Below are 23,131 nucleotides of genomic sequence, written 5' to 3' on the forward strand. Positions count from 1 at the left end.
TCATACAAGTTGCAGATGGCTGTTACTGTGCACTCATGCCCTCAGCCTGGGCTCTCAATTCTTCCTGGTTCTCCTGTTGTTTCCCTAATAGTTGAAGTGATGGTTCTCACCTAGAGGATAGGAAGAAGAAAGTGAAGACAGGTTATTTAACTTCTCTAAGCCTCAGATCATGGGGCAATAGATGTTAAGTCAGCACCTATGGAGTGTTCAATGACGGTTAACTATCATCATTATTTCTGGGAGGAGGCTGATAGGAAATGGAAAGCCTGAATGAAATTGAAGGGACACTATGGTAGGAGTGGACTGAGCAGGTTTAAGGACAGGACAGGCTGCTGTGTTCAGAGACGGATTGGTGTTCTAATAAAGACTTCAAAGATTGTGGTAGATTGGATTATCAAAACGTCTTCTCTCTACCACACTTTGGAGAGGATTATGCGCTCTGCCCCAATGGCACCAGTCTTGTCAATGAAATGTGAGTGGGAATGAAGTATACTACTACTTTTCTTTTGTCTTCTCTTGTCATCTCTTTTTCTTTTTCTTTCTTTCTTTCTTTCTTTCTTTCTTTCTTTCTTTCTTTCTTTCTTTCTTTCTTTCTTTCTTTCTTTCTTTCTTTCTTTCTTTTTTTTTTTTTTTTTGAGAAGGAGGCAGAGGGAGAGGGAGCGAAAAGCTTAAGCAGGCTCCGTGCCCAGCGTGGATCCCAAAGCAGGGCTCAGTCTCACAACTCTGAGATCATAACCTGAACTGAACTAAGAGTCAGATGCTTAACCGACCGAAGCCCTCTGGGCGCCCCAAGTATACGGCTTCTGAGCAGAGGTTTAGGGACCATTGCGGGAGTCAGTTGATAGTCCTTTCCCTTAGCATGGAGCTCTTGTACCCCAGAATGGGGGCTGCTTCTTCAGTCTGGCTCCAAGGATGACGAGAACAGGAAGCAGAGCTGTGGCTGTCCTGCAGTGGGCAGCGAAACACATTTTATAGGAAGCCACTGAGATCTGGGGGGGTGTTACCACAGTGAATTTGAGCTGACTGGTACAAAGGTGGAAGGATCCTAGGTGAGGGTAAGTCCCAGCATGGCATAGAGTGAGGGTTCAAGTGTCATGGAAAGGAAAGTTTTTGATGTTGAGGTAGCCAATGAGGGAGGGTCCTGTGAGGCTGGGGTGTTGGATGAGTCATTCATACAACACTGATATATTACCCAGGATGGTCACAGGATTGTAGGAACCCAAAGTATATAGTGAATGAATGGAATATCTGGAAGATAAGCAGATGACACAATAAAGGGGGGCCCCAAGTGTCAAAAGAGCAGAGATGTCTTTGTGGAGGGGTAATGGCCTGGATACAGCATAGGGGAAACTGACCACAAGATTCTCTGGGGGAAAGCCGGATATCTTAAGGCAAAGCAACAGGAAAGCGAAGAGTTTGTGAATGCAGACGGGAATGTTTACTATGAAACGACTCATATAGAGGAGTAGTTCAAAACTTGTTTGAGGTCAAGAGGTGGATGGATCCCCTCCCCAGAGAACTGATATATATGTAAAATTTTATATGCAAACCTGAGGAAGTCTAGACTCCCTAAAACTTCCCCTGGACCCTAGATTAAGAACCCTGTTCTAGAACAGCAGCTCTCAAACCTTATAGCAAGCACACAGAACCACTTGGAAGGCTTTGCCGGCAGATTGCCAGGCCCCATATCCAGAGGTCCCACTCGGGAGGTCCAAGTCTCTGTCAGGTTCCCAGGCAGTGAGGAACCACAATCTGAGAATCACTGCTATAGTTTAAAACTATAATTGAGATTTGGGGGAGGGAGAGGAAGAGTATGGACTGGTTAAGGACAAGGTCATGGGATTAAGGATGGGTTTTTGTTCCACTGGACATCTAGCTCTCAGGCAGATCCTCAAATGTTTCTGCCACGCACACAAAACATCTTGCTCAGATGGAGAAGAGAAGGGAGAAAGGAGCAAGGACTCATTAAAGGTTTAGGTCAGGTGTGCAAAAAAAAAAAAAAATCTCTTTTAGGTTAACATGTCTTTAAAGACAATTTTCTTCCAACACACAGAAGGGAAGTGATATCCAGCACCACTTAACTGATGAACACATTTAGTCCAGGTAATCCCATCTTGCCTCCTCACAATCTGGGCCTGAGTCACTAGTGGGAAATAAAACCATGTATTTGAGTCAAATGAAAGAAATGTGAAACTTCTAGTGCCCTAAATTGGGACATTTTAACTCAAAAACTCTAGCTATATGCTGCTTGAAACTGGGTAAAGTGGCTAAGGGACACATTTTGGTGAAAACTCTGCTGTCTTCTTTCTCCGTGTGTGTGTGTGTGTGTGTGTGTGTGTGTGCGCACGCTAGAGAGAGAGAGAGAGAGAGAGAGAGAGAGAGAGACACGGAGACAGGGACCGATACTTCTTACCATTAGGAGTTCGGGATACTTGGTCCTGAATCAGAATTACCCCTTAGCTACTCGCACATAATGTCTCTAAGCTTCAGCTCACTGATCTGGAAAGCAGAGTGTGGTGGACAGAAGAGCTCATGCATGTGAGGTGCACAGCTGCTGAAATTTCCTCCTCCTCTTGCTGGCATCAGAGCTGGGGCGGCAGGTTCCCCAGGGAGGAGCGCCCAATCAGAGCTCTGGCCTCTTACCCACAAATGTAACCATGTCATCCACCAGAGGGCACCAGGAACCTGCAAATCTAAGAGGAAGGGCTTTTGCCCTTAAAATAGTTGATTGGGCCTGAGGATAACCCCTTAGGTTCAAGTCTTTATTTAAATATTCTTGCTCCTGGTGCTTGAGGGAATCATTTGTAAAATTTCTCTAAAATGCAGGAGGGAAAAAAATAAAATAAAAATAAAAAATAAAATAAAATCCAGGAGGGAGGGCACCTGGATGGCTCAGTGGTTGAGTGTCTGCCTTTGGCTCAGGTCACGATCCCCAGGGTCCTGGGATCGAGTCCTGCATCAGGCTCCCCGCAGACAGCCTGCTTCTCCCTCTGCCTGTGTCTCTGCCTCTCTCTCTGTGTCCCTCATGAATAAATAAATAAAATCTTAAAAAAAAAAAAATCCTGGAGGGAAATCTGGAGTAAGAAGTTGAGAGTAAACGGTGCTCTTACTCCACAGGAGCCATCAGAAGAATTGTATTTCCATTTTTAAATTTTGTCCATTTCCACCATCCATTCTCTGTCCCTTCAGACTGTCTATAAGCCCGTTACAAATTATTCTCTCAGTGAAAGCATTGGAGTTCCCTTCTCCCTGGTTTATTCCTGTTAACTGGACTGCTGTTCTTCCTTTGCTGAGCAGCCTCTCCCCTGTTCCCCCAGCAGTGGGGGATGGTGGCCGGGAGCTATTTCTGAGCCTCCGCCTTACTGCCAAGCCTCGGCTCTTTCCCTGAATCTCTTTGGGGTGTGAGTCTAGTGATGGACAGGTATCCATCACAAGAGGCTGTGCTCTGTGGAAAAAAGCACTTTCTTTATCTGAGGAAGGGGAACAGTCAGGAGAAGTTAAGGCCACCAATCTCTAGAGCCTCCCTTAAAACATCACAGATTTTATTTTATATTTTTAAAGACTTATTTATTTATGAGAGAGAGAGAGAGAGAGGGGCAGAGACACAGGCAGAGGGAGAAGGAGGCTCCTCGCAGGGGTCCTGGACCCCAGAATCACAACCTGATCCGTAGGCAGATGCTCAACCCCTGAGCCACCCAGGCATCCCCGTCACAGATTTTAGGGGGAGCAGTGATATCCAGTGTACACACTGCTTACTCTTTACCTGTCAAGTTTATTCTTTAATTGGGGGGTAAGGGCGGAAATCCAGCCTCAGGTCAACTTCCAACTTGGTACCTAGGAATGCTGGCCCAGACCAGAAAAGCCTGAAAGAAAACCAAAAGGGTATGTCATGCATCATTTTAGGAACACAGAAGTATAGAAAATTTAGGGTGGGTGGAGAGGACCCCCAAGAATCTAGCGCAACCCCTCCTTGCTGGGAGAGGAGAAACAGCAGGACCAGGGTCACAGGGTTGGTTCCTAGAAGACTGGCTCTTCTCTCAGGACCAGCACTTAGCTCTATGGGCAGACATGCTGGTTCCTACCTCACCATCCCCTTTACTCAATCAGTTGTTGTCGCTGACATTTACTGTATGCTTAGTATGGGGCAAGTATGTGTTTGGTTTTATCTCCTGTAATCTCCACAACAACCCTATGAAAGTAGTGTAAGGTTATGTGAGGGGCACCTGGGTGGCTCAGTCGGTTGGACGTCTGCCTTCAGCTTGGGTCATGGTCCCGGGGTCAAGCCCCACGTCTGGCTCCTGGCTCAGTGGAGAGCCTGCCTCTCCCTTCTCTGCTGCTCCTGCTGCTTGTTTCTCTCTCTCTCTCTGTCAAGCAAATAAAAATCTTAAAAAAGAAGAATTGTAATGTCATGTGAATGCAGTATACTATCCTCGTTTCACAGAAGCATAGAGAAGCCAAATGAAAGATAGGACAGAATTAGCCATCATTCCATTTCAGTATTTCACAAGGACAAGTTTTGTTTTGTTTTGCTTTAGGGACTGTCCCTTGCACAGTAAGGATATTTAGCATCTCTGGCCCCCAAGCACCAAGTGCCCCAGCCGTTAAGGTACTAATTATACCTTCCAGAAACCCCAGAAGGTACAGTAGAGGGGGTCCTGCTGCTGGTGGGAACCGCTGACTTAAATGCATGGCCACAGGAAAGGGAGGATTAAACAAAATTGCTCTGCTGCTCTGGTTATTTTTATATTAATGAAAGTCACTAGATGAAGATAACGGGACAAGGGGAAGGAAATCCCGGGAGGCGAGCAGAACTGTGTAAGGGAAGAGGCTAAATTATAAAGGAAGGGAATGAGCACCAGACAAGGAGATCTTCATTTATGCTCCCTGCTAACACCTGGAGTGTGCACGAAGCCTGGCCTCACAAGCTCATACCTGTAGAGACCAGGCAGACCAGAAAGGCAGCTGTGTCAGGGACAGTTGGGAGGGCTGGGGCTACAGGAGAGTCTGGAGAGTCATGCCTACATAAAGGGTCTTTTCATGTGGTAATGTGGGCTCATGGCTCCCAGCCTTTCCAGAGAATCTACCAGACCAGATTTTTATAGGAAATCCCTCTATTGTTTTTGTTTCAAAGATTTTATTTATTTATGTGAGAGACAGCGAGAGAGAGTGAGCACAAGTGGGGGCGGGAGGGGCAGAGGAGAGGGAGAAGCAGACTCCCTGCTGAGCAGGGAACCTGATGCGGGACTCCATCCCGGGACCCTGAGATCATGACCTGAGCTGAAGGCAGATGCTTAACGGAGAAGCCCCTAAAAACCGGTTTTTCACATTAGTTAGGCCAAGAAAAAGAATTCCTGCAGATGAATTTGGGGAGTCTGTGACCTGCGGGTCAGGCCATTCCCATGTAAAGTGCCACAGTGTACACCCACCGTGCGGGTGACAGAAGGGATGCAGGCACTCTCCTCCGCGCTCCTCACTGCAGACGGCAGGACAGTCTGGGCAGAGGACTGGGAGCGTTCCCTGAGGACACAGGGCAGCGGAAGGTGGGACTGCTGTGCAATATTCGGTCCCTCTGCATCTGAGATTCTGGGACTCTAGGTTGTTGCCTTGAAGGCAGAGCTGGGAACATGAAAACCCTAGAGCCTGACCAGCGCCTAAGGTGCGAGCAGCGGAGGCCCTGGCCATGGCTTCTCAGTTTGGTCCTGTGTTCCCCGTGATGGGAGCAGCGAGGAAGACTCCTCCCCAGGGTCTCTGCTCCCTGGAGGCCCTCCGCCCGGGTCCGGTACCTGCACTTCACAGACGGAGCTGCCCTTCTGCCCTCTCAGTCAGTGGGACCCTGACGCCAACGGCAAGAGCTAAACAGCCAGTTTTCCAACTGCGCTGTCCGGCTACACCGAGTTTAAGTGTGAACGCACTTTTCCTTAGACGGCACCGGGAGCTGTGTCTGCTGTCTCCTTCTCTGCTCATTTTCCTTCCCGTTAATCCAGCAGAAAGCAGCACTCGGGGCAGCAGTCTCCCACACTGAGCGCCGGCGCCCAGAGCTCCTGTCGGACCGCAGTGCCTTCCTCTTAGGGTCACGACGGGGTCCCGCGGGTCCGAAGGCGACTCCGGCCTCCAGCGCCCCGCTCTCCCTACCGCTCTCCCTACCCGGGCGAGGGTCTTGCCCTCTGGGGGCGGTGCTGTGCCTTTAAAAGCGGCGCCTTGGCAGCACGGGCGGTGGGGCCGGGAGGCTGCAGGGCCTTGCCCACCACGCTCCTGTGCAGGAGGCAAAAAGCCAGGCTGCACGTGGTAGTAGCGAACACGCTAGAAGCGTCTGTTCCGCTTCCCCAGAGCTAATCAGCCTGCGGCTTCTCACGTCCGTCCGCAAGCGTCTCCTTCAGGGCTTTGCCTACATCCCTGCCCCAGGGGCCGGGGGCAGCTCTCAGGAAGGGAGGGGGTGGCCCCAGCCCCTATGCCCGCCCAGACCACGTTTTAATGAGCCCCAGAAGCTTCGGTGCTACAGCCGGGGAGGATGGTGGAGGTGACGGCTGCTGACAAGCCATGCAGCGTAATGTGCACAGTGCATCTGCGAGCTGCCCCAGCCGAGGGAATTTCTGCCTCAGCCTCCCTCTGGCATCCCCAGGAGTCCACCCCTTAGTCTCCTTTACTTCTCCCTGCTCACTGCAGCCTCATATGTGGAAGCCCTGTCCAGGTTGGCTGCCTGTCCTCCCCCAGGACCAGGAGAACTCAGCTTGGCTGGTGCCGGGTGGGGGGCCCTGGGCAGTGGTGTGCAGGATTTCCCCTCTAGCCACTTTACCTGTAACAAAATTTCAGAATTGTCAATGGGATCGGTGTTTCTAGACATTTGGCTATCACAGATGAATAAAATAAAAAATTTAAAGACACAGAACAACAAAAGCCATATTTATGTTTATAAGATGGGGGCTTACCCATAGGGTTGCTAACCTTTATCTCCTCAAACGAGTATATTTTAAAAACAACTAGTAATAGTACCAGTTACTAGTGTGTCACCACTACGTGTTCAGAAAGGAAAGGACATGTGAATGCCATATATGTATGAAGGATGTAATCTGCGATAAAGGACAGTCTCTTGAAAGGCATCCTAGAACTTCACGGGGAGAGGATGCCTTATTCTTGTTTCTCTAACCTCATCCCGGACGCGTCATCGTTGTCATCGTCATTGTCACAGACTTCGTCCACCTCACAGAGGACTGGCGCTGCTGGTAGTGCTCCCCTCCCGCTGTCTGCACCCATTTCTGTCTTTCGTGCTTTGTTGTGAAAGGAAGATAATCTTCAGGCTAGGAAAAGTTGTGAGAGACTTTGAAATGGGCAGAAAAGATTATTATTGGCTGTCTGGTCTCCCTCTGGATGATCTTTGTCTCCTTTGTCTTTGAGCAAAACTGTAGAAAACCGCTAGGAATGCAAATGATTTTGCCCATAGAGATACAAATCGTATCCAGCAGAAATGCATCTGATCACTGCCCCGCAGACACTGACCAGTTCAGGTCTATTCAGTGAATTAAGTGCCGCCTTCTTCTTCTTCTTTTTTTTTTTTTTTAAACATTTTTTATTTATTTATTCATAGACACAGAGAGAGAGAGAGAGAGGCAGAGACACAGGCAGAGGGAGAAGCAGGCTCCATGCAGGGAGCCCGACGTGGGACTCTATCCCGGGTCTCCAGATCAGGCCCTGGGCTGAAGGCAGCACCAAACCGCTGAGCCACCCGGGCTGCCCAAGTGCAGCCTTCCTGATGGCTTGTCTGGATTCCCTGAGCACTTGTGACATCTTACTAGGTCCCTCGTGAATTGCTGAATGGAACGGAATCACTGACATGCGTTATTTCTACATTTGCACAAGGGTCTTGATTTGATCTTTAAAACAGTTGTCCATGGCTGGTGGCTACCTCGGCCGGTGGGTTGGAATGGGGTCACGGACAGCATGCACCTTGCCTTCTTCTGGGTTTCTGAGCCCCAGGGCACCCTGTGTTTTCACAAATAAAATAAACAAAATCTTCTGATTAAACTTCTCATGTTACAGTATTAGTGACCTTGACTCCCCAAGGATTTTCATGTGTCCAAAGAGGGCCCTGGGGGGAGAAAATAATGCTTTACCCAGAGGAATGGCTATAATGGTGGGATTCCAGAGGGATGCGGTACCCAGGTACAACTGTGCATATTCAGGGCCAGGAGCCTTTAAAATCACCTGCCCTGAGGGGCACCTGGGGGGCTCAGTCATTTACATGTCTGCCTTTAGCTCAGGTCAAGGTTTCAGGGTCCTGGGATTGAGCCCCACGTTGGGCTTCTTGTTCAGTGGAGAGTCTGCTTCTCCTCTTCCCCCTCTTGTTCTCTCTCGCGCGCTGTCAAATAAATGAATAAAAAAATCTTTTAAAAAACCCACCTGCCCTGCTGGGGTTCTGCTGCTGAGGACAGCTTGATTTTCCTCCCCCTCTTCCTCTTTCCAGTGCTGGAAGCACCACCTTCCCATGCTAGGGCAGGTGGTTTCAACCTTGTAACCAGGATCTTAAAATATATATGTATAAAATCCTCTCCTCACATCCGTGAACTGGATGCATTTATTCCTGCTCTTGATGAAGAGCTAGGAGAGGTTGAATGATTTGCCCAAGGTTGTGTTAGGATTTAAGTCTAGGGTCTGAATCCAGAGCTATGGATTTGGGCCATGGAGTGGTCCATCTGGTCAAGACACTTTTCCCTCCCCCACACCCATCGCCGCTGCTGAAATCCACTGCTGAGTGTCACACGTGGGTCAAAACATTGTTCCCATTAAAATGGAAATGACCTGGAAGACACAGCACACTTGCAATGAAAATAATGTCAGAAACAAATTGATCCAAGGGTTAGAGCGCAGCCAGAGAAGAGCAGGGGCAGGTGACCTGGGAGCTCCTTCCAGCAGGGGCCTCTGTGTTCAGCGGGGATTGAGGCGGGTGGAGGGAGGTGGATAGATTTGACAGGAGAAGGAAGATGCCAGGGAGGGTCAGACAAGTAGGTTGGTGGGAGAGTGGCGAGCACTTAATCTCTCTCTCCTTGGACCTTGAAAACTGGGGAAGACAGCGAAATGTGCAGGCCTCAGGAGCTGGCCAACCCAGTAAATAGTTTTCTGAAGGTTAACCAGACAGAGCTCCTCCTTTGCAGTGTGCTGGGCCGAGGAGACACCATGGCCCCTGCCAGGTGTGGCCGGGCATGAGGATGCTGGGATGGCCCTTGATGCTATGGATCAAGGACCCTGAGTCAGGCCAGGACAGCGTCTGTGCCAAGCTGGAATACAGGAGGCGTGGACACACGGAAGTCAGGTAAGTGGGTGTCTTGGTGATGGATGGGAGTTCCCTGGCAAGTGTGACCGTTCCCTCCACTGAGTCTGGCTGGGCTGACCCAGGGGCTCCAGGGCCCCCTGTCATCCACTGATTACTTTGTGATTAATGCACTTATTCCCACCTCCTGTCCCTGCTCCATGTGCACCCAGCTCCCATGGTGGACCCTTCTGCACTTGGGTAATTTACTCAGAAATTATCATCCCTAGAATCTCTCAGCATGCTTGGTGTACAGGGAGTGACCAGGGTCTACATGGGGTTCCCCTGCAGAATTCAAAACCCACGACAGACAGACCAATCACAGCAGTAGGGAGAGACTTACGTGTCTGTGGTGAGTAAAGTGGGGCCTAGCTGAAGCCAGAATCTATCCTGCAGGCATCTCCGCTCCCTCCCTGCACATTTCTGGGCTCAGCAGGAAAGGCATGAATCCCCACACGGCAGTCAGGCAGTCAGGCAGTCATTCACCGGGGCTGCCTGTGGGGTCTCAGTGCAGTTCCACACAGGAAAGCAGCCTAACCCTGATTTGTGTGGGAACCGGAGACCTGCAGACAGAGAAGGGGGAGCCTACCCTCCAGCCCCAGCACCACACCAAGTAGACCCTCCCCTACCAGAGAAAGCAGATGGTCCCAAATGGACAATCTCACTTCTTTCCAAACACTATTTTCACCTTGGCTGGGGGTTCTGAAACAAAGACTCCATGTCAACTAGCTCGAATGCTGGTTTGGCTGCATGGACGTTATGACCTATCAGAGTCGGAAAGACAGATCACATGCTGTTCACAGTCATCCATTCAGCAAATATTTACTGAGTACCAGACAGGAGAGAGGGGTTGTTTGGGTAAGTTTACTGGAAAAGCAGCACACTGTAAGGCTGTATGCCGTTCACTCTCTGATGCTGTAACAGCACATCTGTCCCTATGCCCCCTGCCGCCCCCCTCCCTTCCTCAACAGGGCGCATCAAAAATGCTTTTTGCTCCAGTCAAGGAAGCTTTATAAGGTAAAGGATGGGAGACTAATGCTCTGTTTTCAAAATAAGGCCGGGATTCTGAGTTCTTGAAAGAAGAATTTTTTTTTAAAGATTTTATTTATTTATTCATAGACACACAGAGAGAGTCAGAGACACAGGCAGAGGAAGAGAAGCAGGCTCCATGCAGGGAGCCCGACGTGGGACTCGATCCTAGGTCTCCAGGATGACACCCCAGGCTGCAGGGGCGCCAAACCGCTGCGCCACCGGAGCTGCCCTTGAAAGAAGAATTTATTAATTCCCCACGAGGCCAAACAGGAGCTTTGGGAAGAAATTGATCTTTTAGTGGCAAGGGATATTTGGCTTCAGACCTTATTGGAGGAAGCCAGGTGCTGTGAGTGTGGGAAGCCCACATTCAGAGGGCTAGAGATGGTCTCCTGCAAGGAGTGCTGGGCCCAGAGCTCAGCCCTGCCCTCTGCAGAGCCCGCAGGCCTCCCTTCCTGGGTATGCACTGAGGACACAAGGGCATCCAAGGGTTCCGAAGTGCTTACTCCCTCATTCCCTGACTCTCCTCACTTGCTCCCTCCAAACTCCTCTCCCAGTGAACTCCTCCCCCATCGTGGTTCCCCATGCCCCCACTCAGGCATAGCCTGGAGGTCCGTGCACAAGGGAATGTTCCCAGGTTGGGGAACCAGGCGCGGCCTGGCTGAATGAGAGCACATACCACCACTTTGGAAAGGAGCCCCGGCCAGCTGGTCCAGTGGGATGCGGTCATGGCAGTGATAATGGCCTGTGCTTACACAGTGTGCTCTTCTAATCGGATATTTACTCATAGTAGCTCATTAACAACAACCCCATGAAATAGGCATTGTTACGATACAATTTGACAAGTGAATAAACTGAGGCACAGAGAAAAATGATTTGCCGGGTGTCACACAGCATATGGTGACAGAGACTTGAATCTGGGCAATTTGCCTCGAAAGCCCACATACTTAACTATCTATTCTGCCCTCTTAGATGAGCATTCTCTTCTGTTAGACTGTTTTGAATGCAAGTGACAGAAGCACAGTCCAAGGACACTCCAGGTGGAGCGTGCAGCAGTTGCAGAGGTGGAGAGGCCCAAAGGAGAAGGTGAGTGACAGGTGAGGGCTGTAAGTTACTGGGAGCAGAGCTGGAGGGAAGTCACAGCAGGGATTTTCGGTTGAGTCAGGTGCATGGAGGCAGGGGCCTTGCTGCAATGACCCAGAGCTGAGGACACAGGTCATCTTGTCCCTGAGGCCAGGGATGAGGAGAGACACCAAGTATGGCCTGAAACCTGGGCTCTCCTTGGCCTGTACTCCCCATCCGCTCTCCTACTCCCAACTCTCCTCTTTCCTCATCTACTTTCTATGGTTTTCCAAACCCTTTTCTGCTTCCAGCTCCCCTGGAGAGCCAGTGCTCCAGGGAGGGAGCTTTGATTTGTCTCAGCTCTCGGGGAAGGGTGGTCTCTTGTACAGATTAAGCGTGTAGCTGGACACCCACCCGCATGTATGTACTGTTCTTTTAGATAAGATCCAGGGGTGTCTGGCTGGCTCAGTCCATAGAGCTTGTGACTCTAATGTTGGGGTCATGAGTCCCACATTGGGCATAGAGACTATGTAAAAAAACGCCCCAAAGATTCAGTAGGATGAGTGCTGTGCCAGGTACTAGGAGCTGTAGTGGGCCAAGGAAGTGGATCTGTGGATCAAAGCCTCTTTTCTTTAGGGCAGGGGTCTTTGATTCATCATTTTCCCCTTTGTACTCCCACCTCTGCCAGTTTTACAATTGGAGTTTTCTCTGAATCTCCACAGTGAGCTGACATAGAAGACAGAGCACCTCTCCTGCACATCTATCTATTCAACCACTATATTGGATGCAGCTATGGGGTAGGGGGACAAGGTGGCCTGGGGGCCTGGCCAAGCATCTATCAGACAGTGAGAGTGGCTTCCTCCCTCTGCTCCTGCATGTGAACTTGAGCAAGCCAGGCAACCTTCCAGGGCTTCTAGAGTTCTAATGTGTGAGGCAAGGTGGCCTCTAACTGCCCCTTCCAACCTCGCACACAGGGAGCAGCCCCAGGACAGGTGGCACTGAGAGGAGGCCCAATGAGCAGAGGCCCAACTCTTCTTCCCCTGAGATGCTCATCAGGTCAGAAGGCTCTCCTGTCCCCCCAGCAGAGTCCAGCTACAAGTACTTCTGGCTGTTCACCGTGGCATCTGTTAGGTTCCTGCAGTTGGGGCTCGGGTGCAGGGAGGAGAGAGGGGACTGGAGGGGATACAGTGTCAGAGCGAGTAGGGCAGGGGTGGCAGCTCTGAGTCAACACACTTGGTAGATATGGGCAAAGCAGCTATGAATACAGCCTTTTCCCTTCTCTCCAGCTGGCTGCTGTGCTGACAACTGCAGGCAGACGGACAGGGGGCAGATCTGTTCAGGAAGCAGGAGACAGGGGCACGGGGCGGGCGGAGGGGTCAGAGAACAGTGCTGTCAGCCCATATCTGGGAGGCCCGTGTCCTGTGAAAGACGAGGAGGCCCTGGCTTGAGATTTGGTCTTCACCCCCTCTGCGAATGCCTAGGAGCCCCTGAGAACCGGAAGAAGGGATCTTGGAGATCTCAAGGACAACCGCTTCATTCCACAAGGAGGAAGGCAGAACAGGGAGGGAGAAGGCCAGGCTCAAGGTCTCAGGGCTCCTGGACTGCAGAGCTGAGAGCTAATTACTCACCGAGGGTTTCAGACATTGCTGATCATCTCCCGGAAGTGTCTCCCCTAGTTGTAACCAATGCATGAATAAGGTAGGGTGGCTCTGGGTGTGACTTCTGATGGCAGGAGCCCCCAGCCCTTGACATCAAGCCTGTTGGATAGTAACTCTATGTGGTCTGGGCTCTGCCCCTAGTTCCCGTGTGACCTTGGCCATGTCTTCTGCCTTCTCTGGGCCTGGTTTCCTCATGTGGAGTAATGATGCCTGCCCTTATGTGCTTCACAGGGTCAGAGGCTAAAATGGGACCATTATCTCATTTCAGACATCTGCAACTCGATTACAGACTAACTCTTCACCCCACTTGCTGGGAGAGATTCTGAAACGTCCCTGTGAAATTTAGAAGTTCTGGGCTTCATTAACCTGCATCATTTTTCTGGGAATGCAGGCAGGACGGGAAGACCACAGGCAGGGGCTAGCTGAGTGACGCAGCCACGAGTCTGGGAGTCCCCACCCCTGCCTGAGTAGCGCTGCTGTTTGATGGATCCCAGAGGCAAAAAGAGTCTACGTTTATGGAGAGGTTTTTTCTTTTACGTTCCAGGTTTTCCGTATGTGTCATTTCATTTGAGTGTCACCACCCACGCAATCATGCCGACGTTCTCATTTGATACTGAGGCTTGGAAGTATGTCAAGTCACCCAGCCTTGTGTCACACAGTGACAGTGGCAGAGCCAGGTCTCTCCACCCAGGGTTTGCTGGGCTCCATGCAGCTTCTCTGCCCTCTGCTTCTGCTGGCCTTGTGGGCCTGGCCAGAGAGGGTGCTGCGGAGGCACTGGAGCCAGGGCTTCCAATGGTAGGGTTGGTGGGGGACCCTGGGGGGGTGTGGGGTGGGGGGGTGCTGCGGCTGCCACAGGCTTTGCCAGGGCCCCTCGCCAAGGTAGCTTTCAAGCCAGCCCCTCCTTTAGGAAGCCTTCTGGAAGCCCCCAGGGGAGCAGTTCCTGACTATGCTTCCACAACACCTCGCTGGGCCTCTTTGACAGCATCTCCTTGTGTTAATATGTTAATGTTCTCGTGTGTTGTAGGAAATAGAGTTACACCAGGGCTTCTACCTCATTACCCTGCAAGCTCCTTCGGGACACGGACTTCATTAGGCACTGCCCGGGGCAGCTTGTAGAGGCCCTGCAGAGACTGGTAGGTGATCAATGAATATTTGTGGAATGAACTCTTAATCGTGATCGCTCTGCAGACTGTCCAAAGTGACTCCATGTACATCATCTTATTTCCCCATTCATTCAAGTCATATGTGCCCATTGGGCCTCCAATGACATGCCTAGACTTCACTAGAATCCAGGATGCGGAGATAGATTCCACACCTTGCAGGAGGAGCTCATGGGGGAGGGGCATGGTGTGGGCAAAGGCAGGAGGCTAAGAGACAAAACAAAATAAAACCTGGAAACACAGACAATTGTAGGATGTGCAGCTAAGGGGGCGAGCACAGGTGTTGGTCAAGGCCAGAGGAGGCCCCCAGACTGGGGATGGGGGCAGGAGGAGGAGGGAGGGGGAGGGGGTCGACCGAGGCGACGGGGCAGGGCTTGGGGGGAGGCCCCCCCACCCCAGGGAGGCCGCCAGGACGGTGGGGGAGGGGAGCCTCTGGGGAGCCTGTTTGGGGGGACTGTACACATTTAGTAGTTTGGTATGGCAGCCTGGTGTGAAGAAGGAATTTTGAGAACCTAGGTGGGAAGAGGGGCAGACAGAAACAACACCTTTTATTTGAACCTGAAGTTGGTTTCTATTTCTCAGATCACTCCCACATCTATGGTCTCAGATCAGCCTGTTACCAACTGGGCCCGTTGTCCACTCAGCGTGTGTTACCTGCTCCCGTGGGGGGCACACGTGTGTTCCCTGTTCCCACGGGGGGCAGTGTGTGTTAGGTGCTTCCACACCCAGCACGCGCGTGTTACCTGCTTCAGCCCCCACCACACCCCTGAGAGTACGTGCTGCATCACCGCCTGCGAGTGGAAGGGCCTTTGGGGCCTGGAGAACTGACTTGTCTGGGAGGGGAGGACGGGGCGCTGTCATCGCTCTACTCTCGGGGGTTACTGGACATACGTCTGCTCCTGTGACATAGGGTGGACTTGGGACTTGAACTCAGGCCTCTAGACTCCCAGCCCAGTGCTCTGCCCTGGAAGCTTCTCTGTCCCTTCAGGCCAAGGTGTCTGAACTACAGCCAACAGCCAGACTGTGAGCGAAGACCAGCTCAGGCTGCCTGGGCGTTTCTCACCGATGAGCTTGTGCCTCTGACCCGGAAAGGGCCAGGCGGTCACTGCCAACTGCAGCGACCAGCGGGGCTGCAAGTGCCCTTCAGTGGGCCAGCTGCGGAAGTGCAGGAGCTAGCCCCTCCCTCCAGTACCTGTGCCCCAGCCTCCCCTGCAAGCCTCCTGTCTTGCTGCTCAATTCAGTCTGCAAAGTTCATCCGGTGATCCTAAGAGTCTCTGGCCTCCCTCCTGGTGCTTCCTGTCCCCTTGCACCCACCTGTCCTGGGGTTTGCAGTCACCAATGAAGCCGAGGCCTCTCTGTTGGCTTCCTCGGGCAGGGTGCAAACTCCGGAGCCCTGCACCACCCATGAAGTCCTTCGTTTTCCTTCCATTCTCAAAATTCCCTCGACTATGGTCGGCTGTAGAAACACAGTCCCCTCTGTCTTCTTGCCTCAAATGGACTTACTTCTGGGGAAGCAATGTTCTTTGTGGCCACACCTGCTATTTCAGCCTGCATCAAAGTCCTCTTCTTTTTTTTATTTATTTTTTATTTTTTTTTTAAATTTTTATTTATTTATGATAGTCACACATTGAGAGAGAGAGAGAGAGAGAGGCGGAGACATAGGCAGAGAGAGAAGCAGGCTCCATGCACCGGGAGCCCGATGTGGGATTCGATCCCGGGTCTCCAGGATCACACCCTGGGCCAAAGGCAGGCGCTAAACCGCTGCGCCACCCAGGGATCCCCAAAGTCCTCTTCTTTTGAATCCCAGTTTCTGAAATACTTTTTGCTTTTCCTTCTCTTCCTCTCCTTACTACCTGTCTTGTTCTTCCTTCCCAGAGGTTGCTCAGAGCACCACCGTGACAGTGACCCTGGCACTGACCCCACCACCCTCCCTGTAACTACAAACAACTAACCCTCGGTCCTCCAGCTGGATGCCCAGTCTGTGGCCTACTTTGCCCCCTGCCTGTCCCTTTCTACCATCTGGCTCTGTCAATCCTAAAATCTTGCCTGGTGACCCCCATTTGTCACCTCAGATGATTCTGGGATGAATCCTACGTCCACCTGTTCCTTGTACTCACAAATCCTCAGCCACTGGGGCAGGGAGCAGAGTAGATAGGTAATTGGTTCTCAGGGTAATCTGGCTTGGATTTTGGCCACTGCCCACAGCCATGTGACCTTGACCGAGACTTAACCATATTTCTTTGAGGTGTTGTGCAGAGATCATGAGATGCAAATTGTAAGGCATCTAGTATAGTACAATAACCTTTCAATGAGTGGTAGCTATTTAACTACTAATAGTAAAGGCTTTTCAAAGGATTCCTATGATTGTGAGTTTGAAAGTGGTTGGAAATTCCAAAGTGCTTTGTCTTCTCAACTGGAGACTCCATGAGGTCAAGGGCCTTCTCTTTTGTCCATGAGGTCTGGTATTTGGTAGACTCTTAATGTACATGCAGTAGTTCCCCGCGCACCCATGGTTTTACTTTCCATGGTTTGGTTGCCTATGCTCAGCTGTGGTCTGGAAGCAGGTGATCCTCCTTCTGACCTATCCTCAGAAGATCAGTAGTAGCCTAATGCTACGTCACTGTGTCTACATCATTCCTCTCACTTCATCTCATCATGAAGGTGTTGTATCATCTCAAGAAGAGTGAGTACAGTACAGTAAGAGATCTCAAGAAAGAGACTGCATTCACATAAGTTATTACAGTGAATTATTATAATTGTTCTATTTTGTTACTAATTATTGTTAATCACTGTGACTAGTTTATAAGTTAAACTTTATCAAGGTATGTATTTTTTTTAAAATTTTTATTTATTTATGATAGTTACAGAGAGAGAGAGAGGCAGAGACACAGGCAGAGAGAGAAGCAGGCTCCATGCACCAGGAGCCCGACGTGGGATTCGATCCTGGGTCTCCAGGATCGCGCCCTGGGCCAAAGGCAGGCGCCAAACCGCTGCGCCACCCAGGGATCCCTCAAGGTATGTATTTATAGGAAAAAAACATAGGCTACATAGGGTTTGGTACTATCTGTGGTTTCAGGCATCCACTGGGGGTCTTGGAACATATTTCCCACAGGTAAGGGGGGAGACTACTGTATTTATTTTTGGATGAATGAATAAATCTATGCTATCTTTAATTCTGATTCTAGGATTCCTTTTTTCATATTAATTTTTTCCTGATTATAGAAGTAACACATGTCCATTACAGAAAAATCAGAAAATAATTTCAAAAACTGGGAAACAGAAACTAGCTATGGGCTTGCTCCCTCGAGATGGCCATAGTTGATGTTTTGGTAAATTTCCCTGCAGCCTTTTTTCTGTGCTTATACATATTTAAAAATTTTTATATATATTTTTTCAGTTGACCAAATGAGCATTTCCCTGTGCTATTAAATAATCTTCACAAGCATAATTTCAAGTGCTACGTATATTATTCTGTGATATGAATGATCACAATTTATGTAACCATGATGCAGTGGTTGAATATTCAAGTTGTTCCAATTTTTCACCGTTATAAATAAAGCTTCAATGAACATCCTCCTGCATAAATCTTTGTATATATCCTTGAATTAAGATTTTTCTACCACAAATAAATTCTAAAAAGTCAATTACTGGATTTAAGAGTGAACATTTTAAGGCCCCTGATACTGTTAAATGATTCTTCATAGAGTTTGCAATAGTTGATTTTCCTCCCACTATCAACATAGGAGAATTCTCACCACTCAATGTTGTCATTTAATATAAAATAATTTTTGCTAAATGGAGAAGTGATAATAGAATTTACCTTTATCTGGTGATGTTCCCACCTTAGACATACATGGTGTATTCAGTTATACCAGAGCTTTTCCATGGCAGCACTATTGATGGTTGGATTGTATGATTCTTTGTTGTGGGGGGCTGTCCTGAGCATTGCAGGGTGTAACAGCACCCACAAGCTCTACCCACTCTTGGCTGCCTAGTTCCGATAACCAAAAATGTCTTCAGATATTACCAAATGTCCCCTGGGGAACAAAGTCACCCCAGTTTGAGAATGACTGAGTTATACCCCACTAACTATTTATTGGTGGCAAGTAACAGAAACTAACTCTAAGCAAAAATCGAGACTTTATAAGAAGAATCCTAGGGTATCAGGGACCCCAAGGGCATAGATATAACTGGGTCTTCTCTTTCTAGGTCTGGCTCATTCTTTTCTTTTGCTGCAGGCCAGCTTCTTCCGTATTTTTGCCTGTGTAGAGGAGAATGGCCATCATTAACATTTCTGAAGCTTATAGCCCTCTCACTTATGAGAAAGCCAGACCTCACTGGAATCTCTCAATTCCAAATTCTCAAGGAAGAATTGGCTCAGCTCAGGTGGTCTTCTACTGCTGGTCTAACTGCATGGCTGTAGCAGGAGCAGAAAGCGGGACTCTTGCTGTGACCACGTGGATGTGCAGTTTCTAGAAAAGGGGCTGCTGGGCTGCTGATCCTCTGAGAATCTCCTGTATGTCCGTGTATCTGGAGGCAGTTTATCAGCTGTGCCCAGGCATTACTGTACAGACATCCAGACTGCACACTTTCCTGGGAGGCCAGGGACTATATGTCTCAACTGGTGTCCCCCTCCCAGCTCTTCCTAGACTTGCAGGCATTGGTTTAGGGCACTTGCAAGATGGAGGGGCCCATTTCTCTGTGGCTGATTGACAGGGCATACTCAAGCAGGTCCAACTGAGCGAGCCAACTTTGGAGCTCGGTATTTGCAAGTTCATAAAGGTGTTTTATGGGGAAAATAGTGGCTGGTCCTCCTTCATAAAGCTGGCTTTGGAGTGTGCAGCCGCTGAGGCAGAGGAGCCCTGTGCCATCCCCACACCATGCTAAGCTCCAAAGCAGTGTCAGACAAGAGCAGACTGGTGCATGGGCAGCATGCTCCTGAACCACGGAGTGGAGACATTTCCACCCACAGATGGCCTTGGACCACTGGAAAGTGGCAGAAGGGAAGGCTGTTCCCAAACACATAGGAAAGACCAGCTTGCTTCATCCTATCCTGAAAGTCCTTCAATCTCATGGATGCCATTCCCACCCTTGCCATCCTGTGACCGTGGATGAGTCACTTCTCTCAGGGTTTCAGTTTCCTTATCAGAAATAGGAGGATCTCTGCTTCTTCATAGCACCTAAAAAAGATCTTTGGTAGGAAAGTGCTGTCAGAGTACATGCAAAAGCAGCACAAATCTTATTGTAGTAAAGGCATTTGTGATCATTAATTTACCTCCTTTGAGGCCTCCTGTTGCTCAGCAGAGGCCCAGCAGGAGCCACTGTTTCCTCCAAGGCAACCCTCTTAGACCTGGAGCTGACTCCAGATTTCTGCTGCAATATGACTATTTCAAGGAAGTTTCATCTAGAAATCTATAAGGTTGTATGTGAGTTGGGTCTCACCCGTGTGACCATGGGCATGTTAATTAACCTCTCCAGGCTTCGGGCTCAGCCTCTGTAAATGGGCACGGTAGTGGCATTTACCTCTTAGATTAATACATGTAGAGGACTTGGCAGAGAGCAAGTGCTCACTCAGTGTATTCATATCACAATGTGCCAGTCTCCGTGCCAAGTGCTGAGAAAGAGAGACGAAGAGAACATGACCTGGCCCTTATGATCCTCGTGGGGTAGCAGAGGAGGTAGGTACTAAGGCATGTCATAAAGCAAAATGGGAAATCCAATGACAGTGATCCATCTGCCCTGGAGTTGGGCCCCTGTCCAATTCCCTGTTCAAGCCCAGGCCCTGGGGCTCCAGAGGGGCCAGGTAAGGCAAGACACAGAGAAACACCACTTTGCCAGGCTCTCTGCAGAGCACACATTCTAGGACTTAACTGCTCCCAGATTCGGGAGGAATGTACTCCTCATCTCTCGGGCTCATAGGGAACACTTTGGTAGGGGGAAACCCTCTCTTTAAAAAAAAAAAAAAAGGATAATTGCCCAACATTTCCAACTGTAGGCAGTGGTTAGGTTGAGGGCACCTTGCAGATGGGATAGAATGCATCAGCGAAGCTGATAGCACACGGATTGTGTATGACGTGGAAAAGCACTCACGTGGTATGTTGTAGAGTTGCTGGTCCCTGATGGCCCAACCCCTCTGATCAGGAAGGAATCGCAGGAATCACACAACTGTTAGTTGTGTGAAAACCTGCCAGCCACCTCAGACCAAGGAAAGGGGGGGGTCAGGGGGCTCTATTGAGAGAAGGCAGAGAGGGATACCTGGGGGGCTCAGCGGTTGAGCGTCTGCCTTCGGCCCAGGGCATGATCCTGGAGATCAGGGATGGAGTCCCACGTTGGGCTCCCCGTAGGCAGCCTGCTTCTCCCTCTGCCTGCGTCTCTGCCTCTCTCTCTGTGTCTCTCATGAATAAATAAATAAAATATTAAAAAGAGAGAGAGAGAAGGTGGAGGTTCCTCAGTGCTGGAGAAGTGGCTGCTCCACAGCCAAGGAGTCAGTGACTCAAACCCCAGAGGGACAGTGATGCACTCAGAGGGAGAAGGATCTGGACACTGACAGCAGATGCAAGGACAGTGCATAGAGCGGGACCCCAGTCGGGTGGGAGGAGGGTCGCGGGGAGGGGATGGCCAGGGGGAGGTGACTAGTTAGTAAGGAGTTTGCTGCCTGCGGTGGAGGACTTTGCTGGATGGGGCATGGCTTTGCTGTCCTCAGCTGGCGATCAACCCTAATAACCTAGAGCCTAAAGCCTCGGCCTCCCTCATCTCCCAAGGCAGACATGACAGAGGGCCTTGCCTCTCAAGTGTGTGTGTGTGTGAGAGAGAGAGAGAGAGAGAGAGTCAGGAAGCAGAATACAGAATTCCGGCGTCGTTATGATTGTAGTGAGGTGAAATCACACACGCACATGTGTGCAGACAGGAAATGAAAACAGGTTCTTTAGGGCAGTAGAGGGGCAGTTTGCCTCCCTTTAGACCCATTCCCCATTTCTCTTCGTCTTGCTGAGGTGTGTTCTGCATCCACACATCTCCCTCTGCACTTGTTCGCACCTGTGTCTGTCCCCATCCATGTCCATGTCCATACCCACGCTTACACAGACCTGTATCCGCCTAGATGGTAAGAAGCAACCTTCTCACTGCAGGTAAATGTCAGCTTCCAGAAGTAAAGAAAAAAAAAAAAAAAAAAAAAAAAAAGTCCAGCAGCAGTCCTGCTGGATTGGCTGCCCCAGGCCTGGCTCTCCTTCCTTCTCACCTTACCCTTCCTTTCCTTTCCCTCCTGTACCTCTTTACTCTCCTGTGTGTCCCCTCTCCCCCTCAGGTGCCCCCAGAGCTCCCCATTCGTACTCTCAGTCTGCCAAACCCACCCCCACCTGAGTGGGGGTCCTGAAGTTTCTGACCAGGTTCCTTTTCCCAAGAGGAGGAACCCCAGCTGCCTGCATTTTGATGAGGATTGGAAAGAAGACCCAACTTTGGGGTTCAGAGGGAGGCGGAGGGGGCAGCTGTGGCACACAGGAGGTACCACGCACGACCCTTGCAGAGACTAGGCCTACTTTGCCGTCCCTTCACGTTGTCCGGGGCAGTTTCTCCATCTCTTGGCTTCCACAGCAGCCTAAACGTACCAGTGCCTCCCAGAGCTACTCCTCATCTCTGAACTTTAGAGCCATAAATTTAAATGCCCACTGGCCACCCGACTGTCCCTTGGCTGTTTCACATGCTTCCCGAAGCTAGTGTGTCTAAGACCAGAGTCCCATCCCACATGCAGGCCAGGTCTCCTCCAGCAGACCCTCCATGGGGCCCCTTACCCAACCCCCAGGGCCTGGGGCCAAACAGAGAAGCCCTCCCAACCCTCCTCTGTCCCTCACCCCAGTTCATCATCACCGATTTCACTTGTCTCTGTCTCCCTCCCCATTGAGCTGCCTTGGTTGACTTTTCTTTCTTTTTTTTAAAATAGGATTTATCTGTGTTTTTGTGTTTTTTTAGAGCTGTTTTAGATTCACAGCAGAACTGAACAGAAAGTATTAAGATTTCCCACATCTCCCAGCCCCACACATGCAGCCTCACTCATTATCACCATCCCCACCAGAGCGGGGCCCACGAACCGACACTGACACGTCATCACCCACAGTCCGTGGTTGACATGAGGGCTCACTCCTGGTGGTGTCCATTCCATGGGTTTGGACAAATGGTAATGACAAGGGTCCATCACTGTAGTCTCATACAGAGTTTCGCTGCCCCCCAAATTCTCTGTACTTCACCTGTTCATCCCTCCCACCCCCCACCCCATGGCAAACACTGCTGTTTTTACCATCTCCAGAGTTTTGTCTTTTCCAGAATCTCCTGTAGTTGGAATCACACAATACGTAGTGTTTTCAGATCAGCTTCTTTCACGTGGTCACATGCATTTAAGCTTCTTCTATGTCCTTTCATGATTTGATAGCTCATTTTTTAGTGCTAAATAATATTCCATTGTCTGAATGTACTATAGTTTACTTATTCAACTACTGAAGGACATCTTTGCTTCTAATTTCTGGCAATGATGAATAAAGCAGCTGTAAACATCCCTGTGCAGGTTTTTGTGTAAACATGAATTTTTAACCCCTTTGGGTAAACACTAAGTAGGGTGATTTCTGGATCATACTCCAAGAGTTTTGATAAGAAACTGCCAAACTGTCTTCCAAAGTGACTATACCTTTTCACATTCCCACCAGAAACGAACGAGAGTTCTTGTTGCTCCACATCCCCAGCAGCGTCTGGTGCGGTCAATGTTCTGGACTTTGGTCATTCTGATAGGTTGTGTGGTGTTTTAATTTGCATTTTCCTGATGCCATATGATGTGGGGCCTCTTCTGTGCTCATTTGCCATCTGCGTATCCTCTTCAGTGAGGTGCCTGTTCAGATCTTCTGCCCATCTTTTTAAAAAATTATTTTATTTACTTA

General features: G+C 49.9%; 1 protein-coding gene and 1 long non-coding RNA gene across 2 annotated transcripts in view; both read left to right on the top strand.

Annotated features, from left to right (window-relative positions):
* MDM4 (MDM4 regulator of p53) overlaps positions 1-7,984 on the top strand; it is a 66,409-nt gene extending 58,425 nt beyond the window's left edge. Inside the window, exon 12 of the mRNA XM_038585992.1 lies at positions 7,583-7,984. Within this exon, the coding sequence (XP_038441920.1) occupies positions 7,583-7,715 (133 nt within the window). The 3' untranslated portion in view covers positions 7,716-7,984. The remainder of the gene's footprint in view (positions 1-7,582) is intronic.
* Positions 7,985-11,992: 4,008 nt separating this feature from the next.
* On the top strand, positions 11,993-17,127 carry LOC119868010. Its single transcript, XR_005385498.1, has 3 exons — positions 11,993-13,573; positions 14,075-14,183; positions 17,072-17,127. It is a non-coding gene; the product is annotated as an uncharacterized LOC119868010 (long non-coding RNA).
* Positions 17,128-23,131: the final 6,004 nt, after the last annotated feature.

This window comes from Canis lupus, chromosome 38 (assembly GCF_011100685.1).
Source record: "Canis lupus familiaris isolate Mischka breed German Shepherd chromosome 38, alternate assembly UU_Cfam_GSD_1.0, whole genome shotgun sequence".
NCBI classification, from domain to species: domain Eukaryota; kingdom Metazoa; phylum Chordata; class Mammalia; order Carnivora; family Canidae; genus Canis; species Canis lupus.